The sequence below is a fragment of the Hyperoodon ampullatus genome (genome assembly GCF_949752795.1).
Source record: "Hyperoodon ampullatus genome assembly, chromosome: 5".
NCBI lineage: Eukaryota > Metazoa > Chordata > Mammalia > Artiodactyla > Ziphiidae > Hyperoodon > Hyperoodon ampullatus.
The window spans coordinates 80,938,718-80,954,808 of NC_136918.1; the positions used below are offsets into that span (position 1 = coordinate 80,938,718).

Below are 16,091 nucleotides of genomic sequence, written 5' to 3' on the forward strand. Positions count from 1 at the left end.
TTCATGTTGACCATCTGCATGTCCTCTTTGGAGGTCTACTCAGGTCTTTTGCACATTTTTTAATTGGGTTGCTTGGGTTTTTTTGATGTTGAGTTGTATGGGCTGCTTATACATTTTGGATATTAACCCCTTATCCATCATATCATTTGCAAATATTTTCTCCCATTCAGTAGGCTATCTTTTCATTTTGTTGATGTTTCTCCTTGCTGTGCAAAAGCTTTTAAGTTTAATTAGGTCCCATTTGTTTTTGTTTTTGGTTTTTTTTGCGGTACACGGGCCTCTCACTGTTGTGGCCTCTCCTGTTGTGGAGCAAAGGCTCCGGACGCGCAGGCTCAGCAGCCGTGGCTCATGGGCCCAGCCGCTCCACGGCATGTGGGATCTTCCCGGACCGGGGAACGAACCCGTATCTCCTGCATCGGCAGGCGGACTCTCAACCACTACGCCACCAGGGAAGCCCCCATTTGTTTATTTTTGCTTTTATTTCCTTTGCTTTAGGAGACTGCTCCAAAAAAATATTGCTACAATTTATGTCAAAGAGTGTTCTTCCTATGTTTTCTTCTAGGAGTTTTATGGCTTCAGGTCTTATATTTAGGTCTATGAGTTTATTTTCGTATATGGTGTTGGAGAATGTTCTGATTTCATTCTTTTACATGTAGCTGTCCAGTATTCCCAGCACCACTTATTGAAGAGCCTGTCTTTTCTACATTGTATATTCTTGCCTCCTCTGTCATAGATTAACTGACCATAAACACATGAGTTTATTTCTGGGCTCTCTATTCTGTTCTAATCTATCCATTTACTTTTTTTTTTTTTTTTTTTTTGCATTACGTGGGCTTCTCACTGCTGTGGCCTCTCCCGTTGCGGAGCACAGGCTCTGGACGCGCAGGCCCAGCAGCCATGGCTCACAGGCCTAGCCGCTCCGCGGCATGTGGGATCTTCCCAGACCGGGGCACGAACCCGTGTCCCCTGCATCGGCAGGTGGACTCTCAACCACTGCGCCACCAGGGAAGCCCTATCCATTTACTTTTAATCCATATGTGTCTTTATACTTAAAGTAGGTTTCTTATTGATAACATAGAGTTGGTTCTTGTTTTTTGATCCACTTTAACAATATCTGTCTTTTAATTGGTTCATTTAGACCCCTGATGGCCAAAGTGATTATTGATAGTTGGATTAATATCTACCATATCTACTTGTTGCACTTGTTCTTTGTTCTTATTTTATCTTCCACCCTTTTTCTGTCTTTTTGTAGTTTTAACCACGTTTTATATGATTCCATTTTCTCTTCTTTATTAGCATATCAGTTATACTTCCCTTTGTTTTTTACTGTTTTAGTGATTGCCCCAGAGTTTGCAATATACATTTACAACTAATCCAAGTCCACTTTTAAATAACACTATATCACTTCTCAAGCAGTGTAAGTACCTTATAATAACAAAATAATCCTCATTCCTCCCTTTCATCTCTTTTATTATTGCTGTCATTCATTTCACTTATATGTAAGCATATACATGATATATTCATGAGCATACATAATCAAGTACATTGTTGCTCTTATTATTATTAATTTTTTTCTGAATAGGCTCCTTTAATAATTAGTCAAAGAGGAAAAACAAACTGCCCACCATTTGTCTTCAATTGTCTTCCTTTTTTTTTTAATTGGAGTATAATTGCTTTACAATGTTGTGTTAGTTTCTGCTGTAAAACGAAGTGAATCAGCTATGTGTATACATATATCCCCTCCCTCTTGGACCTCCCTCCCACCTCCCCCCATGCCACCCATCTAGGTCATCACAGAGCACTGAGCTGAGTTCCCTGTACTATACTGCAGGTTCCCACTAGCTGTTTTACATATGGTAGTGTATTTATGTCAAACCTAATCTCCCAATTCATCCTACCCTCCCCTCCCCCCCTGTGTCCACACATTCATTTTCTACATCTGTGTCTCTATTTCTGCCCTGGTGGTCTTATTATTTTGAATAAACTGTTAAAAAATAAAAGTTTTTATTTCACCTTCATTTATTCTGTCTTTGATGCCCTTCTTTTCTTTATGTAGATCCAAGTTTCTGACCTATATTATTTCCCTTCTATCTAAAGAACTTCTTCTAACATTTCTTGCAACAAATGGCAACAAATTCCCTCAATTTTTATTTGTCTGAGAAGGTCTTTATTTTGCTTTCATTTCTGAAGGATAATTTTGCAGGATACAGAATTCTACGTTGATTTTTTTTCTCTCAACACTTTAAATTTTCACTTCTCTCTCTTCTTGCTTGCATGGTTTCTGAGAGGTCACATGTAATTCTTATCTTTGTTCCTCTATAGGTTAGGTAATTTTGTACTCTGGCATCTGTCAGAATTTATACTTTTTTTTTTTTTTTTTTTTTTTTGCGGTACACGGGCCTCTCACTGTTGTGGCCTCTCCCGTTGTGGAGCACAGGCTCCGGACGTGCAGACTCAGTGGCCATGGCTCACAGGCCCAGCCGCTCCGCGGCATGTGGGATCTTCCTGGACCAGGGCATGAACCCGTGCCCCTGCATCGGCAGGCAGACTCTCAACCACTGCGCCACCAGGGAAGCCCAGAATTTATTCTTTATCTCTGATTTTCTTAGGTTGAATATAATATGCCTTGGTGTAGCTTTTTTGATATTTATCTTGCTTGATGTTCTCTGAGCTTCCTGACTCTGTAGTTTGATATCTGACATTAATTTGGAGAAATTTTCAGTCATTATTGTTTCAAATATTTCTTCTGTTCCTTTCTTTCTTCTCCTTTTGGTACTCCCATTATACGTATGCTATACTTTTGTATTTGTCCACAGGTTTTGGATATTCTGTTTTTTTCCGTCTTTGTTCTCTCTGCTTTTCAATTTTAGAAGTTTGTATTGATATCCTCTAGATCACAAATTCTTTCCTCAGCTATGTCCAGTCTATTAACAAGCCTATCAAAGGAATTCTTCATTTCTGTTACAGTGGTTTTGATCTCTAGCATTTTATTTTTTTAGTTCTTTCTTAGAATTTCCATCTCTTTGCTTACATTGCCTACTTGATCTTGCTTGAAGTCTACTTCACCCATCAGAGCCCTTAGCATGTTCATCACAGTTGTTTTTTTGTTTTGTTTTGTTTTGCGGTACGTGGGCCTCTCACTGCTGTGGCCTCTCCCATTGCAGAGCACAGGCTCCAGACATGCAGGCTCAGCGGTCATGGCTCACAGGCCCAGCCGCTCCGCGGCATGTGGGATCTTCCGGACCGGGGCACAAACCTGTGTCCCCTGCATCAGCAGGCCAACTCCCAACCACTGCACCACCAGGGAAGCCCATCACAGTTGTTTTAAATTCCTTTTCTGATAATTCCAACACCCCTGCCATGTCTGGTTCTGATGCTTATGCTGTCTCTTCAAATTGTGGTTTTGCCTTTCAGTGTGCCTTGTAATTTTTTTTTCTTACAGCTACACATGATGTACTGAGTAAGAAAAACTGTAAATAGGTCTTTAGTAATTTGGTGGTAAGGTGTGGGGGGAGGGGAAAGCATTCTATTATCATATATTAGGTCTTTCTTTCAGTGAGCCTATGCATCTGGACTATGAGCTTCATAAGTGTTTTTCAGTTTTTTCTTCCCCCTTAGGTGGGGCAGGATGGCAAAAGGGGACTGAAGTTGGGTATTTCCTACCCCTCTCAGTTAGGCTCTGATAATACCCCAGCAGGTTATGCTCTGGTTCACTAGGTTCTCCTGACAGCTGGCCTTGTTAAGAAGAACAGAGTGCTGTAGCACATTTCAAAGTGGTTCCTTTTTCCCTCCTCCTGCCAGAAGCATGGGGGGGATTTTTCTCCAATATTTACTGTGAGAACCTGGTTGAGTTCCTGGAGGTGAATCACAAAATTGTGGGAGCCCCCATGACTGGGTCCTCCTGGAGTTTTTCATTCTCAGAGTTTTCCACACTGAATCTTCAGCAACTTGTCAATTATAGTTCAGGTTTTCCTACCTAGGAATGGTTCTCAGGGCAGTTTCTACTCATGAATCTCTGTTCTGGGTAGCTATTACCCCCTGTATTTGCCTGTCTGTTTTTAAAATCTTCAGTTAATAGCAACTTCTAAGCACCTTATATGTGGAACTGGAAACCACTATTGAACATTTAAAAAATATTACTTTTCATCCTCTTCACCAAGATGCTTACACAGAGTCCAAAGTAAAGGGTCCAACAGCTAGCCATGGAAAGGGTGTGGCTGGAGAAGGCCAGCTGTCCCCAGACAAGTCCATACTTGCTAACATAAGGTGGAAATATCCTCACCACTCAGAAACTCAACGCTGCCAGAATTCCAGAGTTGACTTCACAGACGGTTACTGATTCATTCTTTAAAACTTCTGAGAAAGAAAGAGACTATCTAGAATGTCAACTGTCATGCTTTAACTCTCAAAGGAAATCTTTATCGCTTACATCACAATTAGTTAGGAAGCAGTGGAGGGGCCCAGTGTTCATCACTGTAGACCTCAGAACTCCCCACAATCAACTGAACAATTTTTAGACTTAATGTGATTATGACCTCCAAAGCAGGAGATCCAGTGAGCCTGCTTCTAAAGAATTACCAAAGATATCTATAGGGAGATACCTGTCTTATAGCTCCTCTTTTGCTCATACAAAGCATTTCATAGAAAACAAGTCTGCAGTTGTCCCCAGGTAAAGTGACAATACACAAAGTTGCTCTGTCTAGGAGGAGAGCAGAGGATCTTTCCTCCTTCCACGTAAGAGCCAAAGGTATCCATATACAGTCTTAAAAAATTAGAGGGGAACTGGGATCATAATTGGCACTTATATTGAGGATTACAGACCTTTGATAACATATATCCTATTCATAAGATGCTATATATATCATTAAGAGTAACCATATCCTTTAAATGCATGTTTGAAAGTCAAGCCCTATCTAACTTTCTATTCAGAAATCTGAGACCTTAAAAAAGGTTTCTTTTCTGGTTCATTTCAAGAATACCTTGGATTTTTTTCTCCTATAGAAATTTTAAGTTATATTGACATGGGAAAGTGTATAGCAAAAATTAGATGAGCATATGTATATATCTATTCAAAACAAAAGTTATAAGCAAAAAACAACTACCCTCAATATGTCTGATGCTCTAGGTTATTTTCTATTCTATTTTGTTTTTTAAAATGCTGCTCATGACCCACTAGAAGACCTTTTGATGGTTAGTGATCCAAAGTTTAAAATATTGATTTAGACAACTATCCTCTGGAAACAAATATGGAAGCAAATAATAAATAAAATAAACTGGAAAAAAGCTTTAAAATAATGGTTACTTACCTGGTTGATGCAAAAACAACATTGAATGGCATCTGTTGATAAAATGGAAGGAAAGGCCTGGGGGAGAAAGGAAAACACAAATGTGTGGGACTTTTGCATTGTGTGCTCTCTGAACTTTCTTCCATTGTTAACATTTGTCCCTTGAAATCAGTGAGTTTGAATACTTCATATATCAGTAATTCTCAAACTTTGACATACACAAAAATCACTGGGGAGTGGGAAGATTCTTGTTTAAAATTCAAATTCCCAGGTCTAGCCCAGGAGATTCAGTAAATACAAGGTAGAGCTAGTGAATCTGCATTTTTAATAAACATCTGTTCTCTGAAGATGGGAAACAAGCCATACTCTGAGAAAACAGTGCACTATACTTGGGCTTCAGCTGGTCATTAGTCCCCAGCAACTTCTCAAGTTCCCTGAGATATTCTGAAATTTCCAATGATTTACTTTAAAAAATTTCCCCCCAAAAGTCTAGGAATTGAGTATAGTATGTTAAGAATTTAACATTTCTCTGAAAAAAATCAGCATAATGTGGACTACAAGTTTACTTTTCTCAAATGAGCTTATGTAGATATAATATCAAGACTATTTTGCTAAGTCGGATAGGACCTATAGGGAAATCCTCATCTTATTTTAATCTGATCTGAGTGTATGATTATCACATGAGTATTACTCACAAATGAAACAAAGTGAATCTTTTGACCATGTTGGTTTTGGCAACATTCACACAAAGAGAGCAAATTTCACCTATTTGCCCTCTTTTAACACTTTCCCCTGCACTATGGCTGTCATGGTGTCTTTGCTCTATCTCACTTCATTTGATAACTTCATTTTGTTCTAAAATATACATTCTTATTTGCAATTAGTACCTCTAATGTCAGGCAGACTTAGTTGGAACCCCAACTCTACCACTTGCTAATTTATGTGACCTTGAGCAATTTACTTCTCCTCTCTTGGTCTCAGCTTTCTTACTGGTAAAATGGGGATAATATATCTTATCCTATATTTCAGTTCTGAAAATTGATATTGTATATATTGTAAAGCACTTATAAAGCGATGCCTGGCACACCGCATGCACTTAAAATGAGAGCTGCTATCATTATTACAAAGTGGTCTCTAACAATACTAGGGCTCATATTCACAGTAACTATTTTCTACCTTTCAAAATATTTATAGCGATTCTTTCCAGTAACATCAGGATCTTCATAAACTTCTTTAGGCATCTTAAAAGAAGTGTCCGTTCTAAAATGAAGCAGGAAAACATTATTCAAGTCTAACATATAATTTCCAATTCATATTTATATGTCTATAAAGTAGGGGATACACAGGGTAGCTCAGACTGAGAGCAAAGTCTTCTATAACCTGCATCTTACTGTTCTACGTCTCAGACTAGAATAGTTACTTTCCCTGAGTCAGGAAATCAGGAGCCAACAAGTGGAACTGAAAGCTAATAAATGAGTAGACTTATGAAATCTCACATACAAAACTATCCACTTTTAGTTAATAGCACATGAGAATTACAAAATTTTAAAAAATGAAGTTTTATGTCTAGGCTGTAAGGTAGTATTTTAAAAGAAATTTACTAGGTATGAACTTGTAAATATTCCTTAAAAGAATAAGCAGTTCAAGAGATCTGTCTCTGAAGGTGCCTTGGCTGCAAGTCTCCAAAAAGTATATTTGGATACTAGCAGAAAAGTACACTTGCAATTTCTAAGATGAATCAAAGAAACAACAAAAGCATTCACTTCTACCTTTGGTGGTAAGTTATCACTTAATATACATATGCACTCCAACCTTTGGAGAACATCTACTAACCAATAAACCTATAACCATTGCTCCTGAATCAGGCTTGTTTTGGTCAAAGGGCTTAAGAAAGAGAATTTGAGCTCAATTGATCTAGGTATAACATCACAACTGTAGTTTTTTTTTTAAGATTTTTTTTTGATGTGGACCATTTTTAAAGTCTTTATTGAATTTGTTACAATATTGCTTCTGTTTTATGTTTTGGTTTTTTAGCCACAAAGCATGTGGGATCTTAGTTCCCTGACCAGGGATCGAACCTGCACCCCCTGCATTGGAAGGCGAAGTCTGAACCACTGGACCACCAGGGAAGTCCCTGTATATTTTAAAATAATACAGAATGAATAAATAAAATTTTTAAGAAGAAAAATGCATTCATTAAAAACATGAGTAGCAGCTGAAGCTACCTGACACTTACACAGCAAGTTTCCGGAGGGCTTCTTTGTGTCTCTCCTCATGTCCCTTCCAGTCCCGACTGATGAATGATGGAACAGGATCTGCCTTGCTCCAATATACAGAGTATCTTGGATAATGAAACAGGCTACTGAACATGGTTCTATACCTGGGAACCCTTCTCTAATGTTAGGACAGGAAGGCAGGGGAAAAAAGGACAAAATTATATCATCAGATTTTCTAAAGTACTGCAAACTTTTTAAAGGCACAAAACAGTGTGTATGATATCGGCTATTGGTATATGCATAGACTATCTCTAGAAGGGTACTCAAGAAACTGATGCTAATGGATGATTATGTGAAGAGGGCTAAGGGTAGCATTTACTTTATACCATATAAGCTTTTGTACTATTTGAACTCTTTCAACACAGGCATATATTACTTTTCTCATTGAAATAACTTAGGTTATAATGGGTCCTTTATTCACTATTAGTTAGTTAATCCTCACATTGGACCACAAGTATTAAGATACTTTGTCCCCTGGTAATCGTGGCAAAGTAATTTCTGCAGAATATAAAATCCATTGGAGATTTCGTGATTAGTCAATCTGATCAGTGAGTTAGCCAAACTAGATGGTTCAGGTTCATTAGGCTACCTTAGTGGATAAATAAGACCTACCAGTTTGCTTCGAATCAGGGTGGCCTGAATATTTGCCTGGTTGTGGTCTTTCTCACTTGACATGATAAACAATGGATCTGTGAAATAAACAATAAGGTAGTATAAGGAATAGAACATATCTACTCCTAGGCAGAAAATAATAGTAAAGAAATATAATTTCTTGGGCTTTCCTGGTGGCGTCATGGTTGAGAGTCCGCCTGCCGATGCAGGGGATGCGGGTTTGTACCCTGGTCCAGGAAGATTCCACATGCCATGGAGCGGCTGGGCCCATGAGCCGTGGCCGCTGAGCCTGCGCATCCAGAGCCTGTGCTCCGCAACGAAAGAGGCCACAACAGTGAGAGGCCCGCGTACCGCAAAAAAAAAAAAAAAAAAAAGAAAGAAATATAATTTCTTAATTGGAAAACAAATTAGAAAACTTAGATATTGCCTAACTCTGCAGCAGCTCATAGCCTTATTACTCTACCACCAGTGAGGGTCTATGAGATGCATTTCTTTTCTGTGTATTCCAAAGTCAGTTAATAGAATCAGAATGCAAAAAGAAGGCTGAACATGTTTTCAAGCACCATAGCCTAAATAGGTTCTCTTCTCTCCTATGAACAAACCACCTTCTGGGTCTGGATAGTCCTGGAAATACTGCAAGAAGAAAGACCATGTATATATACACAACACCCATTTCCAAGGGAAAGAAACAATAACTTTGGGCACTATCTCCCATATTCAGTTCACAGGAGAGATACAAACTCTTAACAGTGTATCACCCATAACTGGTAGACAGGGTAAGAAAATGTCATTCTCTAATAAGAGGTAAAGAAGATCAGCTATTTTTAGAATTCACCCCTTAAGATGGGACTAAGTTATTTCTCCCAGTTCAAAAAAGATTGCCCTGCTGCTATAAGTATGGGTTTGTTAGATATATCTCTAAAGTGACAAAGAATATTCATGATTGATTATACTATGCCTTAAAATCAAACAATTTGGGCTTCCCTGGTGGTGCAGCGGTTGAGAATCCGCCTGCCGATGCAGGGGACATGGGTTCGTGCCCCGGTCCGGGAAGATCCCACATGCCGCGGAGCAGCTGGGCCTGTGAGCCATGGCCACTGAGCCTGCGCGTCCGGAGCCTGTGCTCCGCAACGGGAGAGACCACAACAGTGAGAGGCACGTGTACCGCAAAAAAAAAAAAAAAAAAAAAAAAATCAAACAATTTGACATTAAGTTCACAAGCAATCTTCAGATACAGACTTGATTTATCAAGTAGACATCTCTTGAGAAACAAATACCCTGACCAACTAGTCTACACATCTTCGTAACATATATTTCTCCGCAGAAATTATTAAATTGGTATTGTGATTTAGAAATAAATCTCTTTTGAATTTAGATGATGTAAGTCAATTTCCAGAACCTAATGACTCCTCAGTTACCCAGTTGAAGACGAACAGCATGACTTCAACCACTGACCCAGTGATTTCTTTTAAATCATTTAAAATAAGAGTATGTAGAAATTTCACTTTGTCCTGTACTATTTCCAATATATCAGAGGTGTTGAAGCTATAGTCATTCTTCTGTTTAAACAGGTGCATTCATTCTGTCTTCAAATTCAGTAGCCTATAATTTGAGGCCATAAAATCTGGTCTCTTCATTCCTAATCAGCCCAGTTTCCATCACTTCTCAACTCGATATCATTGGGTCAGTGGTTGCAATTGTGCTGGTCAACTGAAATTAATTTAACCCACATTTCTCCTAAGTCTGAATAATAAATAATAAACCATTCTCCTCTTATTTCCATAAGGAGTGTGAAGACATGATATCTACAGGAACATTTTTACATCTATAAAAGATAATGACACAATACTCTATGATTTGTGACTACACATTCTACAACATAGCCTAAAACAGTGCTCAAAATCAGTGCTCAAATGGCAGTGGAGAGGTCTCTGAGATGCCCAAGTAATAGCAGTCACCAGGTCATTACTTGCTTACTCCTAGACAGTTATTAAGTGCTTTATGTGCAATATTCCGTTTAATCCTCAAAAAACCCAATGAGGTCGGCACTAGGCCTCCATTTTATAGAAAAGGAAACCAAGGCTTCAAGAAGTCAGCAACTGAGGGGATCAAAATGGTAGAGTAGGAGTACATGGAGCTCACCTTCCCCCATAAACACATCAAAAATATATCTACGGCCTTCCCTGGTGGCACAGTGGTTGAGAGTCCACCTGCCGATGGAGGGGACACGGGTTCATGCCCCGGTCCGGGAAGATCCCACATGCCGCCGAGCGGCTGGGCCCGTGCGCCATGACCGCTGAGCCTGCGCGTCCAGAGCCTGTGCTCCGCAACAGGAGAGGCCACAAAAGTGAGAGGCCCGCGTACCACAAAAAAAAAAAATATATATATATATATATATATAGATACACGTGTGGAACAATTCTCAATGAAAACTAACTGGAAACTGGCAGAAGAACTGCTATACAACCAAAGCTGCAATAAAGATCTCCATATAACTTGGTATGATGGGAAAAAAAAGGTATCAGATCAGGACCTGCATCCCTGGGAGGGATCTGAAAGGAAGAAAAGGTCCACATGGGTGGACCTTCACTCTGGGGAGTGAGCAGATCAAGCCACAGTTTGGGCATCCAATTCCTGGGATTCCTGCACAGAGGAGTAAAGCCCCCTTGCCTGCTGGGAAATTCACTGAGACAGACAGAAAGACTGAAGAAGCCTAGACTCTACTCGATAGGAGTGCACGTGTGCTGGCTTGAACAATCAGGGATGAGAGAGCCTTGCACTGGTGGCTGCCACCTCACCGCACTTCCCAATCCAAATGGGCGAATGCCCTAGCCCCACTCAGTCCACACCACAGCTTGGCATGAGATCTGGGCAGAGACCTGGTCTAGCTATGCAGAGACACACCAGAGGGCCTGGGAGGCTATCAGGGTTGGGGGGCCCTGCAGAGCCCATTATAAGTGCATGCACAGGGGCAGTGGATCTAGCTGGGCAGAAATTGTCAGCGTGTGTACCTGGTGGCACCACAAGAGTGTGAAGGGGCTAAGTACTGAATCTCAGGCAGACAGGCCCTGGGCAGGGGTATGCAGCAGTTCATTTCCCAGCAAGAGAGCCCAGGCTCCGCCCACTCCACACCACAGCTTAGCACTACATCTGGGGAAGAACGGTCCTGGGAAAAGACTGCCACAGAGGCAGCCCAGATCTCAGGCAGCAAAGCAGCCAGCTCAACTCCTGCAACCACAACCTGACCGCCAGCCCCAGCCTAGCAAATGCCCCAGCCCCACCCACTCCACAACCACAGTCCTGCACTAGATCTGGGATGAACACCACAGAGAAAGGGACGTGAACTTGGACTGCTTCTGAGTGGAACCACGGATGCCCACACAGGTGGTGTACAGGTCTTCTGTGACCACACGGGCCTCATTTGCTTCAGGATTTACCTCCCTTGGGGCAGGGTGCACACTCAAGGGCTATGGAGCCTGATCAAACCCAACCCTCAGGCCATCTATTCCAACAACTGGGGAGCAGGCCCCACCCCCAAAAGTACGGTGACAGCCACAGAGCAGAGAGGAAGCCCTGCCTCACATCCAGCACAGGCTCTAGATGCGACAACACCAAGCACACCCCCTATCAAGGGGGTAACGACCAGCACACCCTGAGGAAAAATGTGGCTGGCATCCATACCAAAACCAGCTGTTGCACCAAACATACTGGAGACATACCGTCTTTGCAGGGTCAATCCCACATAAAAACACCCCTTCAAGACCACAGTAGATAGCTATTTCTCCTAAATTCATAGACAGAGAAAGTTAAGTAAAATTAAAAAGCATAGGAACTATTTCCAATCAACAGAACAAGAGAAATCCCCTGAAAGAACAAATAATGAAACAGACCTCACCAGTCTACTAGACCTTGAGTTCAAAAAGAAGGTAATAAAAATGCTAAAGGAATTAAGAAAGATTATCAATAGAAATGCAGATCACTGTAACAAGGAACTAGAAACTATAAAGATGAACCAATCAAAATTAGACAATTCAAATGCTGAGATAAAAACCAATCTAGAAGCAATGAATAGCAGACTAAATGACACAGAAGAATGAATAAGTGATCTGGAAGATAGAATACTGGAAACCAATCAATCAGAACAGCAGACAGAAAGACAAATGAAAAAAATAAAGGCAACAGGGCTTTCCCGGTGGCGCAGTGGTTGAGAGTCCACCTGCCGATGCAGGGGACATGGGTTCATGCCCCTGTCCGGGAAGATCCCACATGCCGCGGAGTGGCTAGGCCCATGAGCCGTGGCTGCTGAGCCTACGCGTCCGGAGCCTGTGCTCCGCAATGGGAGAGGCCACAACAGTGAGAGGCCCGCGTACTGCAAAAAATAAATAAATAAAATAAAGGCAACATACAAGATCTATGGGATAATATGAAGTATGCCAACCTACACATAATAGGGGTTCTAGAAGGAGAAGAGAGAGAGAGAAGGGGATCAAGAATGTATTTGAAGAAATTATGGCTGAAAAGTTCCCAAACCTAAATAAGGAAACAGATATCCAGGTACAGGAAGCAAAGAGGGTCCCAAACAAGATGAACAAAAACAGACCCACACCAAGACATATCATAATTAAAACAGCAAAAGTTAAAGATAAACAGAGAATTCTAAAGGCAGCAAGAAAAAAACAAAGAGCTAGTTACAAGGAAAACCTCATAAGGCTATCAGCTGATTTCTCTACAGAAACTTTGCAGGCAAGAAGGGAGGGCCATGGTATATTCAAAGTCCTGAAAGGGAAAAAACTGCAACCCAGGATACTCTACCCAGCAAGATTATCATTTAGAATAGAAGGAGAGGTTTAAAAATATCTCAGGGGCTCCCCTGGTGGTGCAGTGGTTGAGAGTCCACCTGCCAATGCAGTAGACACGGGTTCGTGCCCCAGTCCAGGAAGATCTCACATGCTGCGGAGCAGCTAGGCCCATGAGCCATGGCCACTGAGCCTGCGCGTCCGGAGCCTGTGCTCTGCAACAGGAGAGGCCACAACAGTGAGAGGCCTGTGTACTGCAAAAAAAAAAAAAAAAATCTCTGACAAGCTAAAACTAAATGAATTCAGCAATACTAAACTTACCCTAAAGAAATATTGAAGGGTCTTCTCTAAACAGAAAAGAAGCAAGAAACTATAGGAAAGGCAAATATATGAAAGGATTAAATATCATTTAAATAAGCCAGTACATAGATTAAAAAATATTTTGTAAAAGCGACTATAACTACAATTAACAGTAAAAGGATAAGCACGAAGATGTAAAATAGGGCATCAAAATCACAACATGTGGGGGAGGGGAGTATAAAAATGTAGATCTTTTAGAATGTGTATAACTATAAATTTAAAGCAAGTGGATATCGTTGTGGGTCAACATACTTGAATTCTATGGTAACCACAAATCAAAAACATACAATAGGGGGACTTCCCTGGTGGTGCAGTGGTTAAGAATCTGTCTGCCAATGCAGGGGACATGGGTTCGATCCATGGTCCGGGAAGATCCCACATGCTACAGAGCAACTAAGTCTGTGCGCCATAACTACTGAGCCTGTGCTCTAGAGCCCGTGAGCCACAACTACTGAGCCCACGTGCCGCAACTACTGAAACCTGCACACCTAGAGCCCATGCTCTGCAACAAGAAGCCCATGCACTGCAATGAAGAGTAGCCCCTGCTCACCACAACTAGAGAAAACCCGCACGCAGCAATGAAGAACCAACGCAGCCAAAAAACAAAAACAAAAAACACAGATTCACAAAATCCAAAAAGAAAGGAACTCAAGAATACTACAAAAGAAAATAATTAAACCACAAAAGGAAAAACAAAAAGAATACATGAACAAAGAAGAACTACAAAAACAACCAGAAAACAAGGTTTAAAATGGCAATAAGTACATACCTATCAATAATTACTTTAATTGTTGATGGACTAAATACTCCAATCAAAAGACATAGAGTGGGGACTTCCCTGGTGGTGCAGTGGTTAAGAATCTGCCTGCCAATGCAGGGGACACAGGTTTGAGCCCTGGTCCAGGAAGATCCCACATGCCATGGAGCAACTAAGCCCATGCACCACAACTACTGAGCCTGCACTCTAGAGCCTGCAAGCCACAACTACTGAGCCCACGTGCCACAACTACTGAAGCCCGTGCACTTAGAACCTGTGCTCCACAACAAGAGAAGTCACCGCAGTGAGAAACCCAAGCACTGCAATGAAGAGTAACCCCCACTCGCCTCAACTAGAGAAAGCCTGCATGCAGCAATGAAGACCCAACTCAGCCAAAAAAAAAATAAAAAGAATAAAATAAATTAAAAAACAAAAGATGCTAGCAAACTGATTCCAACAATACATTAAAAGGATCATACACCATGATCAAGTAGTATTTATCCCAGAGATGCCAGGATTTTTCAATATCTGCAAATCAATCAGCATGATACACCCTTAACAAACTGAAGAATAAAAACCATATGAACATCTCAATAGGTACAGAAAAAGATTTTGATAAAATTCAACATCCATTTATGATAAAAACTCTTCAGAAAGTGGACACAGAGGGAACCAACCTCAACATAATAAAGGCCATATATGACAAACCCACAGCTAACATCATACTCAATGATGAAAAGCAGAAAGTATTTCCTCTAAGATCAGGAAGAATACAAGGATGCCCACTGTCACCACTTTTATTGAACAGAGTTTTGGAAGTCCTAGCCACAGCAATCAGAGAAGAAAAATAAATAAAAGGAATCCAGATTAAAAAGAATAAGTAAAACTGTCATTGTTTGCACATGACGTGATGCTATACATAGAAAATCCTAAAGACGCTATCAGAAAACTACTATAGTTCATCAGTGAATTTGGTAAAGTTGCTAGATACAAAATTAATGTACAGAAAACTGTTGCATTTCTATACACTAACAAGGCAATATCAGAAAGAGAAATTAAGGAAACAATCCTGTTTACATTATATCAAAAAGAATAAAACACCTAGAAATAAACCTACCTAAGGAGGCAAAAGACCTACTCTGAAAACTATAAGACACTGATGAAAGAAACTGAAGATGACACAAAAACAGATGGAAAGAATGAAACAGATGGAAACAGATGGAAAAACCATGTTCTTGAATTGGAAGAATCCATATTGATAAAATGACCATACTACCCAAGGCAATCTACAGATTCAATGCAAGCCCTATGAAATTACCAATGACATTTTCACAGAACCAGAAAAAAATTTTTTTTAATTTGGATGGAAACACAAAAGACCCCAAATAGCCAAAACAATCTTGAGAAAGAAGAACAGAGCTGGAGGAATCACACTCTCTGACTTCACACTATACTACAAAGCTACAATAATCAAAAGAGTATGGTACTGGCACAAAAACAGACATACAGATCAATGGAACAGAATAGAGAGCCCAGCAATAAACCCATACACCTACAGGCAATTAATCTATGACAAAGGAGGCAAGAATATACAATGGAGAAGAGACAATGTCTTCAATAAGTGGTCCTGGGAAAACTGGACAGCTACATGTAAAAGAATGAAATTAGAACATTCCCTAACACCATATACAAAAATAAACTCAAGATGGATTAAAGACCTAAGTGTAAGACCAGATACTATAAAACTCCTAGAGGAAAACATAGGCAGAAGACCCTGACATAAATCATACCAATATTTTTCTTGGATCCATCTCCTAGAGTAATGGAAACAAAACCAAAAATGGGACCTAATTAAACTTAAAAGCTTTTGCATAGCAAAGGAAACCATAAACAAAACAAAAAGACAACCTACAAAGTGGGAAAAAATATTTGCAAATGATGCTACCAACAAGGGATTAATTTCCAAAATACACCAAGAGCTCATATACTTTAATACCAGAAAAAC

General features: G+C 40.3%; 1 protein-coding gene across 1 annotated transcript in view; it reads right to left on the reverse strand.

The window, feature by feature from the left end:
- Window positions 1-16,091, reverse strand: part of CFAP91 (cilia and flagella associated protein 91) — a gene marked incomplete at its 5' end in the record, with an annotated part of 155,610 nt that overhangs the window by 125,534 nt on the left and 13,985 nt on the right. The window contains 4 exons of the mRNA XM_079704207.1: window positions 5,307-5,363; window positions 6,462-6,545; window positions 7,522-7,679; window positions 8,174-8,250. Of these exons, the coding sequence (XP_079560333.1) occupies window positions 5,307-5,363; window positions 6,462-6,545; window positions 7,522-7,679; window positions 8,174-8,250 (376 nt within the window). The remainder of the gene's footprint in view (window positions 1-5,306; window positions 5,364-6,461; window positions 6,546-7,521; window positions 7,680-8,173; window positions 8,251-16,091) is intronic.